This window comes from Ictidomys tridecemlineatus, chromosome 8 (genome assembly GCF_052094955.1).
Source record: "Ictidomys tridecemlineatus isolate mIctTri1 chromosome 8, mIctTri1.hap1, whole genome shotgun sequence".
Lineage (NCBI taxonomy): Eukaryota > Metazoa > Chordata > Mammalia > Rodentia > Sciuridae > Ictidomys > Ictidomys tridecemlineatus.
In genome coordinates, this window is record NC_135484.1 from 21,669,329 (window position 1) to 21,694,370 (window position 25,042).

The following is a 25,042-nucleotide window of genomic DNA, read 5'->3' on the forward strand; positions in this document are numbered from 1 at the left end:
GTGCATCCATGGAGTAGGCCAGGATTGGGCAAACTGTGGTCCACAGGCCCAGTCCTGTGGGCCACCTTATTTAGTCAATCAAGTTTTTTTGAAACATGTTCCCTCTCATTCATTTATATGTTTTTTTGTTTTAATGTCTGCTTTCCTATTACAATAGCACAGTTGAGTAGCTACAACACAGACCGTCTGCCCAGCAGAGACTAAAATATTCACTAACTGGTCCTCAGAGTTATGGTTGATGACCTCAAAGCCACTGGCTGGCTAACTAAAAGGCAGGTTCTGAGTGGTTTGCTCTCCAAGACCAACTTGCCAAGGCCTGAGGGCCAAGTGTGCCTGTACACAAGAAAGCCACAATGGTCCCAGTCAGGTAAGAAACTCAGGGAGGAAGACCAGCATGAGCCAGTTCCAGCTGCATAAGGACCTGGGCCACTACCTGACGAGCTTGGTTCCGATCTGATGTCGGAGTTCCTGTCTCTCTTCTTCAGATGTGCGCTGCAGGATGTTTTTGTCTTCTAGTTCTTTCTTGGATGGCCTGTTGCCAAGTTTGATGGCAAGAGTGTCCCTTCGTCGTATCTTACTCGCCAAAGCACCTGAGGATTGATTGAAAAAGAGCAGAGATGCAGATAAAGTGCGTTTTAGCCTGTAGCACTCAGGTTGCATGTGGCGTGGGCGTTCAATAGGGTCCAGGCCAAATTCTTTATCCACATGCAAGAGGGGAATCTTAATTAACCTAAGGAAGAGAGGATTTTGAGTTGGATGTAGTTCAGTTTGAAAGAACTGAAGACTATCTTTTTTTTTTTAAATGTTCTGAAAAATATTGGGACACCATGAAAAAACTTGGACATGTCACCTCATTATTTGGAAAGAGATAGTTGGAATTTATTTTGCTGATATGGTGGATCATGGAAATTACTGATTGCACAATGCTTTTTCTTTCTTTTCAAGTTTTGAAACTTATCCCCTCTCCTCATACTGTACAGTTAATCCTTGTCTCCTTCCTTCCTCCACTCAGACATGATGCTGGCAGAGCCTACCATTTATACAAATATGTTAACCCTCCGTTACACAGGGGCCCCTGAAAAATCTCAGCAGATGATAGCTCACACCAGGTGGGTATCAATTTTTTTTTTTTTGCCCTGTACAAATTAGAGGGAATTCGACACACTTCTGTTTAGTCATGAATAGAATAATAAGTATTTATAATCTATAAATTAAATTTCACAGTGAATTCCCCTCAAGCCATCCTGCTCAAAAGCTAAGGGGAAATAAAAAAAACAGCACATTCCACTTCTCCAAGTAACACATAAATGGTAGGCTTTGCTCCACTGTGGTGTCATTTCTTCTTAGAAGGTTCACAGTTGTGCCTATGGTGGATGAGTGATTTTTTTTTTTAATTCTAAAAAAGATATTTGTCATTCCTGACCCATTCTTTTCTCCTCTCTCAGTAAACTGCAGCATAAAATGAGTGAAATTCTCTAACACTCTCCCAGGGTCAGCCAGTGAATCCCCCGCTTTGCTGCTCTATCTTCAAGAATGGTCCCATGGTAGAAGGGCCATGCTTGGTCTTTCTGAAAAAGGACTCTGCCATTAGAAAGCTTTGCATCTTTTTAATTTTTTTATATACAGATACTAACATGCATGTTTACTTCATTAATCAAAGCCTGATCCACCCCTGTTGTCTTTTTAAAAATTTAGCTGGACCTCACCAGCTAAAGTATGTTTCTAGCTTGAGAAAGGAAGATGAGGGGAGTGAAGTCTTGGGGTGTCTGGCTGCTAATCAAGTTCTTGCTCATTCCAACACACAGCCACTATGTTTACTACCTGCTATCCTCCCTATCTCTTGAAAATAGTCTTACTTTCTCCGCTGCCATCCTCGTCCTCATCCTCTTCCTCGTCATCATCGGTATACAAGATGGGCCCATCAGAGTCGGAGTCGTTGGCCTGGTACTCCCTTGGGCCTTCGTCCTCTGGGGCACTGAAGGACTCTGAAAAGTCTTCCATCAGCTCAGGGGTCAGCAGCTGAGTGTCCACCTTCCCCAGCTCGTCTTTGGTTGTAAAACTGTTCAGAGCACAAAAAAAAAAACAAAACACAGAGGTGACTCAAAGCTCAGAGCAACTCTGGGGACCACCCACTCCATGAAAGGAGCTCTAGTATCTATCATGGGTCTCCTTTAGACTGGGGAGAGGAGAAACAGAGCTGGGGCAGCTAACGTCACTGACATGGAAGAGTAGTGAGTGCTGGCTTATTCCATTCTCCAGGTCTTACATTCTGCATCTGCAACACTAAACAGCTTCACCGGATGGTGTCTAATAATTAGTAAATGAACAAGGTAGCCAGGTGCGGTGGTGCACACCTATAATACCAGCAACTTGGGAGGCTGAGGCAAGAGGATGGTAAGTTCAAAGCCTACCTCAGCAACTTAGTGAGGCCCTAAGCATCTTAGGATGCTCTGTCTTATAAAAAGAAAAGAAAAAAAAAAAAAAAGGATGGGAATGTGGCTCAGTGGTTAGGCACCCCTGGGTTTAATTCCTGATACCAAGGGGCGGGGGGGGGGGCGTGGGGAGGAGTAAAAATGAATAAGGTAAAACTATATCTTGCTAATTGATATTTCCATAGTAATGGTGACACAATGCAAAGAATAATGGGCTAGAAGCTCCTCAATTATTTGACTTTTTGTCTGCACTTTGTTTGACCTGTGAGTCTCAGTTAAAGCCTCAGCATCTTCAAAAAACTTTCTGGGTCTGTTGAGTTCTTTGCCCTGCTCATCTGCTCTTAAGGTAGTCACCTTAGCATACTGCACCTGGACCAACCCCCAGTCCACCTCCACATGGTCCTCACTCAACAAGTGGGACATATAACTGTGTGCACCGCAGCACCCAGAAGAGTAGTGGTAGAGGAAAGTACATCTTCTTTCATGAATAGGTGAATAAACCTCATTTTCGTCCCAGCCAGTGTGTCAGGGTTCAAAAATCCTTTATCCTATCTGTGCTTTCATTCCTTCATTGGTAAAACTGCTTCTCCCAGGACTAGAGTAATAATCGGATGGAGAATATGAAGTTAAATGAACTCTTCAGAAGAGAGATGATGTTCAGGGAAGTGATAATTTCCTGTTAATTAGTGAGGTAAGAGTCTCTGGTTTAAAGAGTTACTACAAATATATAAAACTTATAAATTTTTAAAAACTAGAATAAAAAATATACTCAACATCAAAAATATTTCATGCAAAAAAAACAATATAATCGTCATTTTAAGATACAGAAGATTCCCCAAGTTGCTTTCTGATATAAATAGAAGAATCTGTATTTGGATGTCACACTTCTGAAAGACTATTTAGTGGAAAACATGTGTTTGCTGTTCTCACTGACTAAAAAAAAAAAAAAAAACAAAAAACCAAAGAAAAAGTGCTTTGAATAACGAATACAGGTAAACTTTTTCAGAACATGAGGTATTTAAAATTCTACTTTGTGGTTATAAACCTAAGCACTTCCAAGATTTTTCTATTTTTAACTAGGAAAATCTAGCAGCCTAAATTCTTGTTCTCAAAGAAGAAATACATGAAATCTAATTTTTTATTCTGTAAAATATATATAACATAAAACATACCATTTTAAACACTTTTAAGTGTGCAGTTCAGTGGCATTCGATACACATACCTAATAATCGTGTAATCATCTCCAGACTGTTTTCATCTCCCCAGATCGAAACTCTGTATCCATTAGATAATTACTCCCCATTCCCACTATTGACAGCCCTGGGCGACCACCATTTCACTTTGTGACTTCATGACTCAACTATTTTAAGTACCTCATACAAGTGAAATTACACGGTGTGTGTTCTTTTGTGTTCGATTTGCGAGGTTCTTTCCTATCACAGCATGTGTCAGAATTCCTTTCCTCCTTAAGGCTGGATGATATGCCATGGAATGTATACACCACATTTTGTTTATCTGTTCATCTGTCAATGGACATCTGGATTGTGTCCACGTTTTGGCTGAGGCTGCTGGGAACACTGGTACAAAAAATCAATTCCCTGCTTTCAATTTTTTTGGCTTTACACACAGAAGGGGAATTGCAGAATTATAGTGTAATGGTATGTTTAATTTTTTGAAGAACCGTTATACTGCTGGCTACAGCAGGAAGTCTCATCTCAAATGAGAGAAGACTAATTTTTGTGGGAAAACTTTCCCCCAGTCTGGATGCTTAGTTCACTGGAAGCCATTTTTGTTTGCAGAGACTGCCACTATAGGTGACCACAGCATGTTTAAAAGATACATGTAATAACACCTTCTAGATACAGCAGAACAAAACATGTTTCTGAGTCGAGCCTTGTTATTTGTTTGTGTGTGAGTTTGCTATTATGACATTAATATTATGACATTATTATTTTAATCTCACCATTTGCATTTTATAATATATTTTGTAGTTTGCAAGTAATTCAGAAATATTTACAACTTTCAAGTGTTCTACATTATAAGGAGGGCAGGTAATTTACAGTTCATGGATCCAAGGAAGGCCATGAGTGAGAACCTTAATCAAGATAGCAAGTCCAGGCTAGAACCCAGACTAAAGACTCTTAAATCTATTTATTAATTATTATATTTTATTTTACATTATTATATTAGCCAGGCACAATGGTGCATGCCTGTAATTCCAGCCATTCAGGAAACTAAGGTAGAAAGATTGCAAATTCAAGGCCAACCACAACAACTTAGTGAGACCCTGTTTCAAAATAAAAAAATTAAAAGGGCTGGGGATGTTGCTCAGTGGTAAAGTGGCCCTGGGTTCAATCCTCAGTACCAAACCAAAAGAAAAAAATTATATTAATGCTATAAGTTATATTTCACATTAAATATGCTTCTAATCTATGTCAATTAACTCATGTCTTAGCGCTCATGTTTTTCCCCTTTGATTCCTGGGCACACTGGACAATATAGTGCATGCCACAAATGTGGAATGGACTCAACAAGTCACCTTTGAACAAGGCCTCAAAATGGGCTGATTAGTTTCTGCTTCATGTAATGTAAGACTTGTGTGTTACTGATGAAGCTGCCAATGAATGGAAACCTACCAAACAGTTAGCACCCTGCAATATGGGATAGAAAGAGGTATTTTTATACATACCACTTGCCCTCTTTAAAGTTCTGATATTTGTATTCCACACAGAAGTCTTTTCATAAAATGACAGGATTTTCACACATTAGGTGACTAAATATAACTCAAGGAGAGTTCTAAGAAAAGCAGGTGACTAAGAGCCAAAAATTCTAATTCAAATATCCACTTGAAACGGGAAGAATTTGGAAGAAAATCTGAGACACTACCTACTCCAAATTCATTAATTCAAGAGCAAACACAAACCACCCCTGTAGGATGAATTATAATTTAATTTTTTTTCTTTGAAGAACATATAGAGAAGAAAATCTCTTTGAGTTCTTCTAGGAATTTGTTAGAGTTACCCTGATGGGTAGGACATCTATTACAAATATCCTCAATGTCTAATGATACTCTAAGTCTGCTCCTTGTGATTTAGTGTTAGGAGAAATAGAAACTGATCCTTTGTCTGATAGATCTTCACATACTCAGGCTAAATACAGATGTTAAACTCTGGCACGTAGTACAGAGCTCAGTACAGTTAAGTGCACTCCCGAAATGTTTGTGAAAATGATCTGGAAGTCAGGTCACTCTTGGAAATGGGCTTTCTGAATGCTTAAGACTATCTAAGGAGATTTTATATGATTTATATCTTGTTCTTCAGTATTTTAAGGTATATGTTCAATCTATTTTCCAAAATTCAGAAGTTGTGTGAAATATTTATACTCCCTGGGCTCACTAGTCAATATTTTGATAAAAATTACTCATGTTTGGGTCACTTTTATATGTCTGGTGCTTAGTACATTGCCTACACAGAGAAGACCAACCAAAACTATGCTGAAAGAATAAAGTTCAGTATTAAGGTTGGAAATAACAGCAATGTTTTAAAAAAAAACCACTCACTACAATTAAAGGAAGTCATTTGCTATGTGCTGGAACTATTAAGAACACTTCTCTGGTTTGAATGGGTCCCCCAGAATTCATATCTTAAAAATTTAACCCTGTAGATGACAGCATTGGAAGATAAGGTCTCATGGGGGGGTACCTGAATCTTAAGGACAAAGCCCCAATGAAGAGATTATTACCATTACAAAAATGGCTTGAGGGAGAGGGTTTGCTCTTGAGCGCTTGACCTTCCACCTTCTGCCATGTAATGAGGCAGAGAGAAGGCCCTTGCCAAATGTTGGAAACTTGATCTTGAAATTTCCAGCCTCTAGGCTGAGAATCAATACATTTCTGTTCATTATAAACTACCCCATCTCAGGTATTCTGTTATAGTAGCCCAAAACACACTAACCATAACCATTTCATTTCCTTTCCATATCTTCCCTGTATTGCTTTAAAATATCAGATAAATAATTTGTAATTGGACCTTTATTTATCTTTCCTTCAAATTACACTATACAAAATGATGAAAATAAAGAAATAAGAATATATTAGGAAAGAAATAGCAGTAGAAGGAAAAGCAACTATTTTGGAAAACTTGTGAAATTCTTCAAAGCCTAGAATTTGGTGGGCAGTGCTACGTTTGTATTCTGGCTTTGCCACTGTTAACTGGGCAATCCTGGGCAAACTAGTTTACTTCTCTCAATATCAATATTCTTATAGATAAAATATGAAATAAATACTTCAGGGAAGATTTACAGGAATTAAATGATGATAAATATAGAGTGCTTAGTTCCTGACATTAAGAATTCAGTAAAATGAAAATCATTACTATCAGCAATTAAATAAAGTTGATACTTTGGTGGCTTGACCAAAACCAACCTAATTAATGCAGTAATTTTTTAAATAGTCTAACATGACAAAGATTTTTTTTTGAAAGAGACCCTATTAAAACATTTTAAAACTGATTATAGGTTTTATTCTTAGAAACTGAAAAGAAGATATTAGACATGAGAGTTCTGAGCCTTCCCTAGACAGAATTGATGATTGAATCAGCTACACACTGATAGCCCTCTCTTCCGACCTGTGGGACAGGAGGGATAAACTGTTTTACTTACCTTTGAGTAGAATATTTACAGGACTTTGTGAGTGATCAGATGTAAGGAATAAAGAAAGGATCCTGAGGGCCTAGGCTGAACCCCAGGTTTCTGGCTTGTGCGACTAGATAATGGTGGGGCCACTAATCCACCAAGGCTTATGTCCATTGGCCTGTTTGCATGGTAACCTTCCTCAGTGAAGGAAAGACTACTGGACTTTTTAACTTATGTTATCATCTGTTTATCAACTCTAGCCTCAGGGCCATCTCATCTTTGACACTACTCCACCATACTGGAGTAGGCTGATGTTCCCTATAACCAATCTCCTTAGCCCACTTCTTCATTTTTATTAAAAAATCAGTAAACATTCCTAGTGCCCACAGAACACTCCACTCTATACTGCCTGCTGGGGACAGAGAGGTACATAAGATGTTAGCTTGTTCTGTCCCTCCTGTTGGGAAAGAGGGGTTTCTGAGTATGGAAAATGCAACAAGCACTTCTGTCTAGAAGCATTGGAAAGCTTCACAGAGGAGATGAAATCTCAGCTGGGTGGGGAGGTAAGTGAGTAAGGATGGGGGCCACTCTACAGTTGGGAGAAAACGAGTTGGAATTTTAAAGAGTTCTTTCCTGACAGTCTTAGTTTTCTTAGAGAATAAGGCTACATAACTTAACTAAATGAAGGTGGGCAGGAGTGGGTGAGCAATCTGGACCCAAGTGAGAAAGATTTAAAATAAGCATAGAAAAGAGGAGGGAACTGTCTAGGGACAAGAAAAAAGGCTGCCGAGCTGTGCTCTGAATGCATTTGAAAATCACAGAATTGGTGTTGTCACCATTATCAATGTGATTGTCTCCACAGCTCATGGCATTCCCAGGGCAGGGTTAAGAAAAACCAGTGGCCAAAAGTGAGCTCACCTAATGTTCACCAGAGTACATGACAGAGGGAGGGCTCCTCCATTCTCACACAATACTTCACCGATCTTTTCTTTCTTTCTTTCTTGGTACTTGGGATAAAACCCAGGGGTACTTATCCACTGAGCCTCATCTCCAGCCCTTTTTATATTTTATTTAGAGACAGGGTCTCACAAAGTTGCTTAGGGTCTCACTAAGTTGCTGAGGCTCTATTTGAACTCATGATCCTCCTGCCTCAGCCTCCAGAGCCTCTGGGATTACGGGTGTGCACCATCATTCCTGACTTCTTGACTGATGTTTAACATTCAGATGCATCATGGGGGTTGGCACCCGGACTTACCATTTTGCATTTTCTCGGCCAACACTTAAACCAGCGCCCGAGTGGAGAGTGGTTCTGTTGGTCGGCTCTTCAGTCCAAAGGAGCTGACTCGGGTCTAAGGCAGAGACAGGCAGGTCAGCGCCACTGCTGACCAGGACAACTGGAGTATCTGAGGCAACAATGCACTGATCTTCAAGAAACAGAGGAGGGGCGGGCGGGGAGGGTGGAGAAGCCACCGGGAGTGGAGGAACTGTAGGCTTGGATTTGCCTACGGTCTGCTCCTCTGCCCCAGGGACAGTCTGCTCAGGTGTGGCACTCTCCACTCCAGTCTCCGAAGGCTCTCCTTTAAGGTCAGATGTACTAGCGGTGGTATCTGAGGACAGTCGAGAAGTCACCGGCTGCTTGCCAGCTTTTTTCTTGCCCTTTGCGGTCCCCACTGTCCCTGTTTTGCTACTAACTGTCTCCTTAGAAGTTTTGGGACGAGAAGAGGTGGATGAAGTAGATGGTGAGGCTGATGCTTTGGAGCCAGTTGATTTTTTTGAATGAGAAGAACCAGCTAAAATAGAGAAATTTTTGCATTAAAAATCAAAGAAGACAAAGCTTTTTAAATAAAGTAACCAAGCTGGAATTGTTAATGACATTTAAAATGCTCTACTTAAAATCTGCTGGATAAATGGAGGAAAGAAAACTAGCTAGTAATGATAGTGTTCTTGTCCTCTGTACCCTCTCTGCCTCTAACTAGGAGGTAGAGACAGGCAGGTCAGCACCATTGACATTTGGGGCAGAATTAAGGGACAGGGGCCTTTAATCTCCTCTCCCTTTGAGTCTTTAGCTGGAGCAAAGGGGAAACCCTCTCTTCCTTGTCGTATGCATCACCTAGAAAAAAAACTATTGTAGGTCCTGAAGAAGAAATATCTTGATGCAAAGAGGCAGCCACCAGCAGTGAGCTACAGGTGGCACACAGTTGGGCTCTTCATAAATTACCTGTGTCCTGTGATGTCTTTCTGGAAATGGAGCAGAGGTCCATATTCAGAAGGAGTTGGGGTATATGCTACGTTTCTTTTGGGGTCCAAAACAAATTCACTCATCCCACTGCTAACAGAGCAAACTCCAAATCAGCTGTCCCCTAGCTCCAGGGAAGGAAGCTAGCCATGCTGGCTTACACTTTCATTTTGCGGTAGTGATGAGGGTGGGGGTGAAAACACACAGCCACACATGAGGGACAGGTCCCCTTCAAATCATCATGAGACAGGAAAAATGTATTTCATTGTGCTTTTTACCAAAAATATTTACATAGGTAATGTCTGAATAATATGAAGAGAGCCAGGCATGGTGGTGCACACCTGTAATCCCAGCAGCTTGAGAGGCAGGAGATCACAAGTTCAAAGTCAGCCTCAGCAACTTAGTGAGGCCCTTAGCAAGTTAGTGAGATGCTGTCTCAAAAAAAAAAAAAAATTAAAAACAGGCTGGGGATGTGACTCAGTGGCTAAGCACCCCTGGGTTCAATCCCTGGAACCAATGAATAAATAAATATTGAAGGGAAAATATCACTCCCAGAACTTCTGTTTGTTTTTGTGATGAGATCTTGCTATGTTGCCCAGGCTGGCCTTGAATTTCTAGGCTCAATCAATCCTCCTGCCTCAACCTCCCAGGTAACTGGGACTAGAGATGCACACCACTATGCCTGACTCTTTCCAGAACTTCCGACCCCAACTTTCACAAATCTAATTCTTCTCATGGCCTAAGTTCCAAGCAGGTCTTCAAAGGGTTGTCGTGTTTGCCAAATCATTTTCAAGAAAACAAAATAACTACCCTCTCCTTTCTGTCATCTTAGGAAGTTTACTTAAACTCCTTTGAGAATATTCGTTTCACTGCTTTAATGAACTATAATTTCTCCTGACTGCTTCTTCCTTTTTTTTTTCTCACGAGAGGTTAAATTATCTTTTGCAGAAGTATTAAAAAATGTCTTGTTAGGATTGTGCAGACAATCCATATTGCATACAGATGTTATTTAACCTACCTGTGGTTATAACTTCATTAAAGTCAAGAGATGAAGAACAAATAAAGAAACAGACGACGAGATGTAAGACTTTATTAACTTTGATATGCCAAAGAAGCCAGGCTCCGCTAGTGAAAAGATCCAGGCTTCAAAGGAGTCTCTTCAGTTGAGGTCTTTATTATTTTAGAAATACATAATAGCTAGAACTCCACCAAATCTGGACTTGTTATTACATCTTTATAGTTAAAAACTTTTATTGTTTATAAGTCAAATCAATCAAGCCTCCTTAAGCTCATTCTAACTTTTTTTTTTTTTTCTTGCAACAAAGACACTAAGGATTTGGTGCCTAAAAATGCTCAATTATTTTCTCAGGTAAGTTCAGCATAATCCCTTCCAAATAAATTCTAAGAATATCACTTCTAGTCATATTTCTGGGAAAAATTCTTTTATTTCTAACAGAAAAGTTTAACTTTAGCCTGTCTCATGGAAAAAAAAATTTTTCAACATCTGGAGTGCAAATTCAGGCCATATTATGTTTTTCTTTAAGAAGCTTGTAAACGACAGGACTTTGCTGAAATCAACTATGATTGAAAAAGAAGTACCATCTTTTAGTTAATAACTTTTGTTGCTAATCGTGTGTAACAATGAGAAACAAAAAAAGGGAGCTTTATCTTCACTTTCGTGGTAAAGCAGCTGAACCATCTATATTGATAGGTGGCTGTATGATTTAAGAACTGAAAACATCTGAATGAAAATCAAGAGCTATGCCAGGCCTGTAGTACAAGCCTGTAATCCAATGGCTGAGGAGGCTGAGTCAGGAGGATTGTGAGTTCTAAATCCAGCCTTAGAAAAGGCAAAGTGCTAAGCAACTCAGTGAGATGCTGTCTCTAAATGAAATACAAAATAAGGCTGGGGATGTGGCTGAGTGGTTGGGTGTCCCTGAGTTCAATCCCCAGTTTTGTTTTTTTTTTTTAATTAAGAGCTGCATGTTTGAACTGACTTTTTGAGGTCAATATTATTTAAATAAAACAAAGTTACCAGGCAGAAAATTCCAATGGATACACCCTGAATATCCTATGACTCTGAAGAAGTATTATTACTGATTGATAGACGGATCTTTGCACATGGCCTTAGTGTCCTTCAGTGCACACCGTTTCTCTGTGACAGCCCTGGGAACAGTCACATTCTTATTGGTATAAGGGCCTGCCCGTCTTATATATGATTCAATGGATAAAATGACTGTACTATTCTCATAGGGACCTCATGAGTCTATAAATAAATCTTCAAGTAAAATATCTGGAAATAACTTCAAATCTGTCACGAAAGCTGTCCCCTGCCCTTGCATTCATCATGGGCTTCCTTCTGAGAGTCCCAGCCACAGTGAACCCTCACCATAAGGAAAATGAGGAAGTGGGGAATCAGACTCTTCATTCCCAAAGGCAGAATGAGAGTGTGGAGCTTTTCTTCAGGAGATTGACCAGTGCCCACCCGACTCCAGGCACAGTTCCGAGGCTTCACGAGGCAGCCTGGGAAAAAACACACTGACACCAACAAGCATCAACACTGACGTCCAGACCCCTGGGAAATGGCCCTTACGCACTGTTGGCACATGGTTCTGAGCTGTTTCGTTTCAGAGCTGATTAGAAGACACCCAGACCTTAGGGTCAAAGGCGAGAAGAGAGGAACCCAGAGCTGTTATACAGTCAACTCAGCCAGTCTCTGAATTTGAGTTCAGGGGGTATAAATTAGGAGGGGAAAGAGATCGACACCACGGCATATGGCAGCAGTCGATTGCTAGAAAGCTGCTGCTGGTTTTAAGGAAAAAGAGATTGTACAGGAGAATTTTCATTTACATGTTGATGTTCTCGGGGCATGTGCACTTCAATTAATGTCCCTTTAAAAGCTAGACCACATGGTAGGCATCTTAATTCTGTTTCACTAGAAGAATGGGAGCTCCCTTTGCAGGAAGCATGTTCAGTGAAAAGAAAGCTGGACAAAGAGTGCACAAAGAGAAGGAAGTCAGGGCACCCAAACGTCTGCTGGCGAAGTGTGATAGCAACTTGAAACAATGCCACACCAAGGTGCTTGCCTCACAAGGAACTGAGGTCTACTGACTGGGGTGGGGGAGGGTGGAGGGGTGGGGGAGCAGGGAGCGCTGAGCCTGTAACTTGCAACTCCACAGATGTGATTTTTAACTGGAGTAGAAAGAAGTGGGCAGGAGCCTAACCAACTATATGGGCCATTTGTTCTTTATCAGAAGAGAAATGACCACAAATGCTGAGGATTTAACACATCCATCAAACATTAAAGATGTATGTCATATTCTTATATGCAAACCTGACATATTTTGGAAGAAAACTCTAACCAAAAGCCACCCATCAACTTTAATAGGCACAAGATCAGTCAATACCTAAATAATGTCTTATCAGCTCATCATCACTCATTGGACACGTATCCTACTCCCTGAATTCTTGGACTGGGCCTCATATGATGATAGTGGATACCAAGATGAATGAGGCATATTTACCCAGATCCTAAAAGGGAGAACTAATCAACTTGTTGTCTTTGCTACAAACAACACTCTTGAGCAGTCTTTGTGCCAGAGCTGAATCCACTGGTATAACATCCTGAGAAACCCCCAAACCATCACTTCTGGAAGAAACAATTAGCCCCATCCCAGAGCCAGGCATCCTGGACTCCACCCCACAGTGCACTGAGGGCATACTCACCAGCCTCTCGGGTCGTGTTTCGGCTTGCTGGCTTGGGTGGAGGGACGGGGACCTGCTTACCAGGAGCCTTGGCATTTTTTTTAATGGGAGGCACTTCGTCACCTTTGTGTCTGGCCCCAGCAGTGGCCCCTTTGGGAGGCACAGGTGATTTGGGGGGTTTAGGTTTGGGTTTAGGCTTAGGAGGAGCTGAAGGAGGTGGAGCAGAAGCTGCCGGTGTTTCAGAGTGGTTTTCAGTGTTCTCTATAAATGAAAGTGAACAGAGCAGACTGATGCAGACATACACCATATAAATACAAGGAGCAAGACATGGCGACAGGGATACACACACACACAGCTGCTTGGCCCTTGGGAACCAGGTGGAGCTCTGCACCAGGGAGAGCAAAGTTTGGTTTAAAAACAAAGGCTGAAGGACAAATGGAGATGTGTTCTCTGCATACATCAACCACTCCTTTGATAAAACTATGAGACATAAGTTACTGGGATAAAGGTATGTTGAGAAGGAGTGTAAATGTCCACAAGACAGATGCCCCAATTCCAGTCTTGGATCTGTGGTTCTGGATGAGGACGTGGACACTGAGTGCTAACTTCAACAAATTGAACAACTTAGCAAAATTGAAGGACCCTCAATAGTGACAGGTGAGCATATTACACACACTGTCCTGCAGATGAGGATTGATTGACAGCAGCAGCAACTACTGGCTACCTTTGAGAACTCAAGCCTGATCAAGCTAAAAGGGATTTGTGCTTGGTAGAAGTGCAATAAAATGTTGCTGATTTCCTAAGCTATGGTAGACCGAAGGATCTATGACATGGTGCACAGTGCGTGGAACGATGAACGATTTTCCACTGTGAAGATGTTCTCAAGCTTTCCCAGCATACTGAGGAAGCTTCCTGTTCTGCAATAACTTGCTCTGCCCTTTTAACTTAATGCCACAGCTGTAGGTACCTGAGTGCAGAATCCAAAAAATATGAACTTTGCTCTGTATTATAAACATAAACAATGATTTGGAAAAGACAACTGTTACAATTCACAGAAAGAATTCATACCTAAGAACAGAAGCCTCCACAAGGTTTTGCACAACTGGAGGAGAAATATTATCAGTTTCTTGTTAGCAAAAGTGGAGATGCTGAGGCTTTTATTCATTTAGTCACATGTAGACTTTTAGTAGTGACCAATTGAAATTAAAATACAGTTCTGGTCCAAAGAACCAAGCAGCATTTCTTTAAAAATGGAGCACAATAAAAAACACAAGACAGTGCGTTAAGACAAGACTCAGCCTTTCCTGGATATGTCTTCCCATTTTTGAGTGACCAAGTAAGGATTTTAATGCTGGCACATGTTACATTTTACAAAGTCCATTTTCTTCCTCGTTTCTTATTCTAGTGAGTGTTTTTTTTTTAAACCATATCTTTCACGGAGTCACCTATATATCCCCCATGAGAATGATTTAAGTTACAGAAACTTATCGATAAGACCTTTCTTTTAAAGCTCCATTTTATCTTGCCTCAGCCATGAAATCCTCCCCTGCCAATCTCTCCTGCCACCGTACTTATTCAGCCTCACTATAGGAGCGACTCATTCAACATTCAGCAGAGGCCACTTCGTCAACTAAGCTGCTCATCATTTATAATACAGTGTCCTCCCTCCACTCCAGCCTGGTCTGAACCACAAGGTCAGTTAGTCACAAAAGCTCACTGGATTGGAGAATGATACAAGTGTATACGCGGGTAAAACACTGAATGTGAATGTAAAATAGAAAATATACGTCGACTTGCCAGTCTTTTGACAAAGGGCAGAAATCTATTCTTTAAGTATGTCTTTGCAATTTTAGCCCTGAGCACAATACCAAGCGTGGAGGCCAAACCCAATATTATTGGCGGTGGGAAGAGCAAACCGATCTGCGGCATTTGGTATCATTAGTCCTTTTTTCACACTCAAAGCCCTGCATCTTATCCTTTCCAGTCATGGCATATCACTGAGGGATCTTTTTCTTTCAGTTTAAGGTTTTAAATTCTAAAATTATACCCCAATGATGGGCTGGGGGTGTAGCTCAGTGGTAGAGCATGTGCTTAGCACATGTGAGGCCCTGGGTTCAATTCCCAGCACCACAAATAAAATAAAATTCTCCAAGGAATTCGGCTTTTGCATTTGGGAGGCAAGAGATGCTTGCTGTTTGGCAGTCAGTAATGTCCCCACTGGGGAAAAAAGGAACACGCTGCACACAAACTCTGTGCTGGCTTCTTGGAAAACATGGACCACGCTCTATTCTTTGAAGTGTATCGTCATCAGTGAGTGTCTGCCACTCTGGTAACTCCTAGTTGTGTGTATGTGTGTGTGACATGCACTCACAATAGTATATTTTTCTGACTAAATGAAAAAAAAGTCTCTTTTCTGAAATTCTGTATCCCATCAAACACAATGCCCTAAAAATCATCAGTTCAATAAATGTGACTAACAAGCTGATCGTTGCTGTCACGCCATCAATAGCAAACAGATTCTTGCATGTGGGAGGTAATGAATTAAGTTGTGTGTTTTAGGATTACCATAGGATCTGAAGACACTGTGTAAACTGATGGAGTTCGGGAGTATTATCTTTTCAGGAGGTTAATAAAGGGCTGCCTGCTCACTCTGGCTTCATGAGGGCATGAGGTTTCACAACAACACAGTCTGGAAGATAAGCTGCAGGCACGTGGAAAGCTGAGTTCAACCACACTTAGAGCAGGCCCAGAACTGGGTGCGCTCTGCACCTGGCCTAGAATGCATTTTGGCTCCAATTCCTTTCCTTCACCCCCTTCCTGACTCCTTGGGGTCTTACTGTGGAAGGTAAGTTTGTACCTCAGAGAAGCCGCCTTGGTCTCTACTCCCCTGTCTTGGTGGACTGGGGCCTTTCAGGGTTCTTTGTATCTTGTTTTGCAATTACCTGTGTGCAGTCTGCTCTCCTCTTGTATCATGATCAGCTGGAGGGCAAAGGCCATTTTTCATATACTGACCTTTTGCTGGCCCACACAGTCTCATCTTCATTATTCTTTTTATATGTTCTTAGTGAAGAAGATATATAAAGCCCTTTACAGTAACTCAATAGGAATAATGTTAAACAATTTTCAGGTTTCTCACACTATGTTGTGTTTAACCCAAAGACCTTAAAGATGAAGACTCCAGCCTCAGGGAAAGGAGGCCTAACACCACTGTTCCAACTATAGAATCAGGTGGCTTCAACAGCCCCAGATACACTCACATGGCTTAGTAGAACCTGCTTTGCTTTCTTTGTTATTGAGGCTTCAAATATTAAAGTATTGAGATATTGTTTTCTAAAAAGATGCAATAAACATCTAGGATTTTAAAGGCATGTGATATGTTTTTGCAGACACAACCAGTTAATAAATGAAGCAATGCTCTTGAGTGAGCGGGCATAACACCGGAGGAGAGTGAACACTGCATCCCAACAGTGAGGAGGAGTTAGCTCATGGGATGGAGGGTTTGTGTGGTAGTGAGCTCACACAAAGAGAAACTCCAAAAGAGGGGCGGAGGCATAAGTGAATCCAGTTGGTTTTCAGAATTAATGGTATCTTTCTAGAGAAATAAAATCTTGTCTTTGTCTTAAGACACTTTCTACTTCACATAATTCTCACAAAATATTAATTTAGAGTGACATTCATTTGAGTCTCAGGAAGTGGCTTCCATATCTAACACTTCTCTTCATTATCAGCACGGCAGATATCATGCATGTCACAGACATCTGTAACCAACACAGCGGATTCACTCTGTAGTCTTAGAGTGCCATGCCGGCAGCTGGCATGTCCACCTCCTTATGTACCAACTAGCCAAGCAAGATGCTAACCTGGACCTTATTGACCAGAAAGAACAGAATTTACTAATTTAAAGTAAAGAATAAGAAAACAAAAACATCTCTCCACCATTCCTGGAACTATGATCTGTCATTTTTTTAGAACATCAAGGCCTGCTGGTTTAACTAGCATAAATCTGTCAGCAACTTTTTATTAGGTTGATAAGGAAAACACTTCCTTTGAAGTCTGGCCAGTCAGTGAATGACACTGACACCCGTATGGACCAGGGAGAAAGCACAGATGAATTGGAAATTTAACAGTTTGGTGAGATGGGACAACTGGACTTAACAACAAACCAACAAAATCAATACTTGCATGAATAAACTAAATTCCTTTCCATTTTAAGTCTACTTTATCTTTATGTTCCAGAAGTGTTATCGTTGAAAGTCTTAATTTCTTATAGCCAGTGCTCATAAACACAACTGGAGTTCTTCCATTGAGCAAGTAAAGCCCCAGGAATACTATGCTTCAGATTTGAAGAAAGCAAAATAATAAATTTCCAATAGATCATTAACAGAGGCTTTTAAAGCTTGTTAAAAAGACTAATGTATGTGCAAATAAAGTGGTTGTGGACTTCCAGAGAAGATGGTGTCAAGCTACCTGGTCTGTTTAATAAAGCCATCAAAAGCCCTTCTATTCCTTTTGTCTTTGGACAATTTGAGTCAAAAACAGAGGAAAAGACGTTCACTCTCATCAATTTCTAGGAATACTCAAAATGTCTATAGAATGCAAATGAGGTTTTGTCAAGTTTTGGCTGTTCAATGCAGAGGTAGACCTTACAGAACAGAAAATAGTCTGTTTCCTGAGAATTCCTTTCTGTGCCACAGGGAATCATTTGGTCTCTCCCAGTAAAATCTCTCCTTGTGGGGATGTTCAGCTCAAGGTTTGTCTAAGTCTGCCGTGTGGGGGCTCTTGCATGGAATAGCATTGGTTTCGAGATGTAATCAATCCACAACGAGGAATTTGTGAAGGTTCTGGGGGTGCGCGATAGATATGCATGTCATAGATATCTGTAATCAACACAGCAGATTCCACTCTAGAAACCAAGGCCTCTAAAGAAGACTTCAGGGGAATAGTATCATTGCCTCTAGCACATTTTGAAATTGTATTTGCACAGATCAATCACAAAGCAGAGACTGCAATAATCAGTTTTCTGGGGACCATTCCTGAGTTTCTCTTAGAAATGTCTAGAACCTACAACATTGGGTCTACTGATGCCACCTACTAAGTCCCACTCTTGGAGAGGGAGTGCCAGCTCGAGGGGGCCATTCGGGTTTTGGTGTTCCTCCATGCGGAGCTCTTCACAGGGCCCAGTTAAAACCAGGTGAGAAAGACGTTCCAATATCTCATTTTTTTTTTTAAGATCCTAAAGAAAAAAATCTTTAAAAAGGAGAATATTCTCAGACATCCTAATGCTTGAAGAGGCCACCCTTTCTGATTATTAATTGATCCTCTTTAATAATTAAAAAAACAAACAATGCCTTATGAAATGGAAGCATCCACCTGAGGATATTACCCTACTTCTTGTCCCCTAATTATCATTTCTCTCTTCTTTATATTTCAGACTTCCTCTTTGTGGACCACTGGTTTTAGGTCACTATTTGGAGCCTGAGACCTGCTTCTTGACATTGAGTTAAAGGAAATCACACTAAAGGAAATAATACGGGTTTTTCTCTTTATTTTACCTTTCTTATCTTCTGCCTTTTCCTCCCGAGGTGGTGATTTCTCAGATACAGAGCCATTACCTTCTTCAGACTTCCCTACATTCTCCTCTCGGGTAGATTCCTCTCCGATGGGTATCATGTGCCCGTTTGAATTTTCAAAGTTAACTGTTACATCTCCATCTAAAATGGGAAAGAAACACCTAGATGTCTAACTTGATGGCTTTCTTAAAATCCAGCTTCCCAGTTACCAGGATAGTAGGATCTGAGTTCGTGTTTTCTATCCCTGGAGCTGAATCACCGTTTCCTTAAATAATTTATCTACAATGAAAGAGCTAGAAAATCCTTAGTCTTGAGAGAAAGCAGCTAAGGAGGGAAAATTCACATGCCATTTCAAGGCAGTGGGACTGATTATCCTAATTGCACAATACCCCAGGGCAGTAGAGTTCCTGTGTTCTTGTGCTTAGGTTTTGTTGAAGTCAATATTTATGTGTTTTTCTTTGTCATCCAGAAACTGAATGGTGAAAGGAATGATCTGAAAAATGAAATAAACATTTTAACATGCACCAAAAACACAAGGTGTATGCAAATACACAAATAACATGAAATGTAATTACACATACAAACAATTAGAGGTGGAACAGGAAAGTTTCCAAGCACCACTGTCTGCAGGATGTATTACATATGCGGCATATTAACTTCACACAGTAATGTATCTGCCACTCTGTGTTCAGGGGACAATGGTAGCACAGCTAAGTTTATTTTCATTGTCTTATTTAAGGAAAGATTAAAATGTACTCAGGCGATTGCTCTATAGAATTACCCAAAAGTCCATAAGGTAGCCTAATAATAACTAGAAAACATTAGTCGGAAAAATATACATTGGAAAAAACCAATTACACAGAATTTTCTAAAATCATAGCTTATAATAAAATGTCCAATGTATTATCTAAATCATAAATAACTAATTTTAATCCTTGGACTTCGATAATTCCTGAGCTTTTCTAAAGTAAAAGGGATCTTGTAGAAACTTCTAATTAGTGATGCTTGAAAGATTACCCTTACTCCATCTATGGAAAAATGGCACTATCATTGTAAAATAAAAATCAGTGAATTAAAGTTTGATACGGTAAAGTTGAAGAAATGCGTGATTAGAGGTGGTTTTATGCAGTTGTTTATTAATTTTATTTTCACAGTTATTATAAAACAGAAAACATTTCCCAAATTTTCTTTGCTTTGATTCAACAATTAAATTCATTGGCCTTCTTAACAAAAAAAAAAAGGCATGACCAGTAAAAAATAAATATCGTGGAATTATGTCATGCTCAAAATGAAAAGCGACTGTTGTTTAGTCAAGTAAACTACTAAGAACCTATAATCTGATTTCTGCATAAAACTAAAATAGACAATCATTAAAGGAAATGCCACTGCCAGTAAATCCTATTTCAATAAAATTAAGGTAAGCAATTAGCTATAAAAGAAGAGGGTGGGTTACAATATGCCCAGATAAAATTAAAATGATGTAAGAATAGACAATTTTAGCCAGGGGCAGTGGAACATGCCTGTAATCCCAGGGGATCCGGAGGCTGAGGATGAAGGATGGATGGCAGGTTCAAAGCCAGCCTCAGCAACTTAGTGAGGCTCTAAGTAACTTAGTGAGACTCTGTCTCAAAATAAAGTATAAAAAGGGCTGGGGATAGACAATTCCAATGAGATATAAAATTTAAAAATAAAAAATTTAAAAACCAAATTTAAATTAACATGAAAACAAAAATAAAAATATATATTATATAATATATAAAAATATAAAAAAAATACTAAAGGGGTTAGGGATAGACAATTCCAATGAGATATAAAATTTAAAAATAAAAAATTTAAAAACCAAATTTAAATTAACATGAAAACAAAAATAAAAATATATATTATATAATATATAAAAATATAAAAAAATACTAAAGGGGTTAGGGATAGACAATTTCAAGTACAATATAAAACCACTTCTTTGTATAAAAATCTTCAGATTAGGCTGCAATTATGACTTAGTGATAGAGCACTTGTCTAGCGCATGTGAGGCACTGGGTTCGATCCTCAGCACCACATAAATTAAGTAAATAAGTAAAATAAAGGCATTGCATCTACCTACACCTAAAAAAATTTAAAAATTAAAAAAATCTTCAGATTTAAAAAAAAAATTTAAAAAAATCAAATAAATTTATGTGTGTATTCCTTGACTTTAGTTGGTAATAAATAGACATTAAAATCACGTTAATGACAATTTTAAGCAATTATATGAATACTCTTCAATAGGTTAAATAACTGATTATTGAAAAAATTTAGAACAAAAAAAACTAGAGAGAAAATTAGGTTTGTCATATGAAGAAATTGGATTATCACATGATGGAAATAGTCAACAACATGGGAAGATACTTACTTTGAGGCATAAAATACAACTAGTGCATATAAAAATAACTTTTTAAAAAAAGAGACATGGTTGCAATAAATATGGAACTGAAGACTAAAACAGAAAAGAACTGAAGATACTAATCCATTAGTGCGCGGACTGAAAAGCTTTTCTAGTGCTGTGTCTTACAAAAGTCGTTTCAGCATTAAAATAAAATGAAATCCTTGACATGGAGCCTGTCTCTTAGCTAAGCCAAGGAAGGGGCTGGACGATGCTGAGGCAAGCAGAGGTTGAGAAGCTGGGGCGTTCATATGCAAAGGAACCAGAACTCAGAAACATCACTGAGCTTTAAGCAAAAAGAGTCATAAAGCATAAACAGAAACCAATCGTTCAATAAGAGCGTAAGAGTGTCTGAAGAGGTTTACCGCTTTCTGGTAAACAGGGGCATAGCAGGTAGAGTTAAAGGAGGAACAGGAGAAGGGAATCATGTATGAGCAAAGGTAGGTGGCTCATCACCAGGGGGAAGCCACACCGGCAGAGAGGAAAGGAGGATGGCAAAAGTGCCCTCATGTTACAGGTAAGGAAATGATGGAAGGAAAGAACCAGAGTTAGGGACTGAACCTGGACTAGACCACACACAGGCTTCTCAGGAGAGGAGATTAACTGTTGAACTTTCAGAGTGAAGTTATAACTTGGTGTAAAGTAAGACAATCTAAAGGGAATAATAATAATAGCTGAGAGTGAGGTATGGGACAGGATGGGACAGGGTCACACCCAGGGCAGCTGGAGGGACCTGAAAAGTCTAGCTGGCCCGTGTAATAAAAGGCATAATTGACAGGCACTGTCAAGAGCTATGGGAAGGTCAAGAAGATCAAGGCCAAGAATGAATCTTCACGGGCTGAGGCAAGGAGGCTGTCACCAGAAACGCAGCTTCTAGTCTCTCAGACTGAAATTCTCAATATAATTGTTTTTAGGAAAATGACAGAAAACTCTTTTCTCCAGCCTTTGACTGAAAGGGGGAAGAGCTGTATTTCTGATGGGGCACCCCTGGGAACTTTCAAATATTAGATAATTTTTATAGTTCTATACAGGGACCCGGCAAAAGATGGGAAACAAAATTCAGTAAGTTTCTTATGTTTAGGTTAAAAGTTGTCTCGTTCATTGATATTTCAAAACTTCTAATATTCAGCAATATTTACATGTGAAAAAAAGGTCGAATAGAGTCAGATTTCTGGGAAATAAGTGCATGTTAATCCAAGAACTTTTAACCTGTGCTGCAAATCGTTTAACAGATTAGGCAGAATAAAACCAAGAGTACTAAGCATTTCTTTAAATTGACCATTGCTTCTAGATTGATGAAAAGGCAAAATCTTTTCTTCCTACAATTTTTAATTGGAAAAAAATTAAAGCCTTTTAAAAAAATATTTTCAAATAAAAAATACCAAGTTCATAGTCAATCTGTAACTCTGATGGTCAGTCTGCAGCTCTCTGTGGCCACTGAATTACTCTACTGGCTGCAGAGGGGCTGGACATGACATGAATTTTGATATTGTGTGTCTACCTTCAAATTAAAAAAGCTAAGGATGTGCATTTTTTTTAAATTATTATTTTTAAAAGTCCCAGACAGGAAATAAATAGCTTCAAGGTAACAGAAAATTGGGGAAGACATAAAGTTCATTTATAGAGTGAGAAAAGTTTGACAGGTCAGAAATTGAAATAAAATATCCAAATTGTGAGGGCTTAGTAAAAATGGAGCTATTCACTCCTGATTCCCCACCACCACCACTTTTTTTTTTCTTTTTTTAAGAGGAGGAGTAAAACAGTAAAGCATTTCCCAGCTCCGTTTTGGAATTATTCAGATGTTGGAAAAAATATGTCATTTATATTTGTAAATAGCAAATGCTAAAAAATGTTAAGTTCTTTGCAAAGGAACATTTATCAGGAAAAAAGAGAAATACTATTATTTTGATTCCAAATAAATATCATGTTATTTGTTCCCATAAAAGTTCATTGATAATACTCTGCCTCTCCAAGAGAAGGGGGAGGTAAGAAATAATTCAACAAAGTTGCAGCAAATGTCTTCCAGTTTTACTAGTAGTGGGAATAAAGAGAGTCACTCAGTATGAATTATTTGGGGAAATCACCAATGCTGGTGTCTTCTCTTATAGAGTCAAACTCAGTTCTAGCTAATCCTTAACTTTTTTGAAGCATGATTCCTCTTTGGGAGGATAGAGGAAAAACAGAAAGAAGGTTAAAAGAAAAGGGGAAAAAACCCAAAAACTGGAAATAGCATTGTTAGCGACAAGGTGAGAGGCAACTAGAAATGAAAAGAGAACAATACTGAAAAAATTACTTGAAAGAAAGGATAAAGCAGGTGAATTTGCCCATTCATGCCTTATTGATTGCACATTTGAACATATCACAAGGAGTAAAAAAACAAGAGGCATGTGTGCTATCTCTTCTTTTATTGATAATCCTAAGAAACAAATAAGGCATGAAGAAGCTAAAACTGCATTGTCTCAAGCAATCGAGTTTAACTTGAGAGAAAGTCTCAAGTTCAAGAACAGAGAAGAGAAGGAGTCATGCAAGCATTGCATTGTTATCTGCATCCTGAGCCACTGATGCACCTGGGCAGAGTTTTGGGTTCAGAGTGACCTGCAGTGAAGTATTCACTAAAAAAGTCACTGGATTTCTTTTCTATACTACCTCAGATTCTCTGCTGCCCACAAAGGCATTCCAAATCAGAGCAGACTCTTGCAGCATTACTTGCTGCTTTATCTGACACAGAGCACGATCATTTTAAATTTCAAGAGACTATGAAAGAAGGACCAAAGGATGAAGGATCAGTTATTTTAAAGGTATGGTTAATGTCCTCACCTTGATCAGGCAACTCCTTAAGCACGCCCCTTCTTATCAGCTCCTCTCTACTTTGTCTTGTGGATATCTTCCTCTCTAATACTTTTGAAAAGAATAAGCACAAGTAAGAATCAAGTCATTGCTTAAAATAATTATGAACATCATTCCAAGTAGAATTGAATACACTCATTCTGTTCCTATGAGGGCTTCAACCCCAGCCCCACAAAAGGTGTGAATGGAGCTGAAACAACTCAGGACAAGGACAAATGACTCCACATCATGATCTTTAGCCCAGCCACCAACCCTGTCTTTCAAATGGTAATCTGTGGCTAGGGATCCAGACACAATATTCCATACCAACTACAGAGATAGAGGCCACTTTGTGCTTTGAAATTGCTTCTTTTAATAATGAGTCGTTTCAACACATGTGCTTTTATGGATATATAGTTATGAAGAGGATACCTATGTTTGCTTTTAAAAACAACAAACCACAAACTCCCAGTAGACATTCAGGTAACTCATCAGAACCCCAGTGAGAAGGGAAGACTTTTCTAGAGTTTTCTCTCATACGATCTGTGATAAAAGTTCAGCGATTTGCATTTTTGTAACTCTTTACACTCCCATATTCACAAATTCCAGAGGCTTCTGGTATGACTAACCCAAGTCTTAGGAAGGTAGAGAAGGGTGTTAAGAATTGGCAGCTTTCACAGGCACATGAGGGGACACGGTCATAACACCAAGTCTTCCATCTTTTGGAAGGGATCTGTATTCCTGGCACAACTTTGGAATGGAGCTCAAGGTCATGGGGGCAGGACATCCATAGTGCTTGTATGTGCATAATTTTGGTTTCTGTACCCTACAGTGTCTATGGAACCATTAGCTCCCTATCCTGGTTTCAGGGACAAAGTCACGTTACCTACCAATCCTGAGTCAACTTCCCCCTGAAATATGTCCTGAAAAACTCTATTCCCTCCAGACGCTTTGTTCAAAAAAGTAACTTGTCACAGCAGAGAAGGGCAAGGTAAGGGGTTTAGGACACTTTGAGGAGAAAGAAAGGTATGTTGGGAGAGACTGGGCAGCCCAGGAAGCCTTGACTTCTGACTTCCATAATATTCCCATTCCTGGTTTTACAATCTGCAAATCCCAGAACTACTCTGGCAACACAATTTCAGCTGAACCAAAGGCAAACTAAAGTCCATTACCCTCAGACTTGCCTTGACAAACACAAAAAGAGCATGTGATACACTAAAAA

General features: G+C 39.5%; 1 protein-coding gene across 12 annotated transcripts in view; it reads right to left on the bottom strand.

Annotated features, from left to right (window-relative positions):
• Nucleotides 1–25,042, bottom strand: part of Phactr2 (phosphatase and actin regulator 2) — a 269,022-nt gene that overhangs the window by 43,502 nt on the left and 200,478 nt on the right. For 6 of the 12 annotated variants that reach the window (XM_078018982.1, XM_040283416.2, XM_040283419.2 and 3 more), the window contains 6 exons: nt 23,812–23,892; nt 18,558–18,716; nt 13,027–13,266; nt 8,320–8,854; nt 1,857–2,059; nt 434–590 (listed from right to left, as the gene is read on the bottom strand). In XM_078018982.1, the coding sequence (XP_077875108.1) occupies nt 434–590; nt 1,857–2,059; nt 8,320–8,854; nt 13,027–13,266; nt 18,558–18,716; nt 23,812–23,892 (1,375 nt within the window). The remainder of the gene's footprint in view (nt 1–433; nt 591–1,856; nt 2,060–8,319; nt 8,855–13,026; nt 13,267–18,557; nt 18,717–23,811; nt 23,893–25,042) is intronic. The other 6 variants (XM_078018985.1, XM_078018986.1, XM_078018987.1 and 3 more) reach the window with 4 other exon arrangements.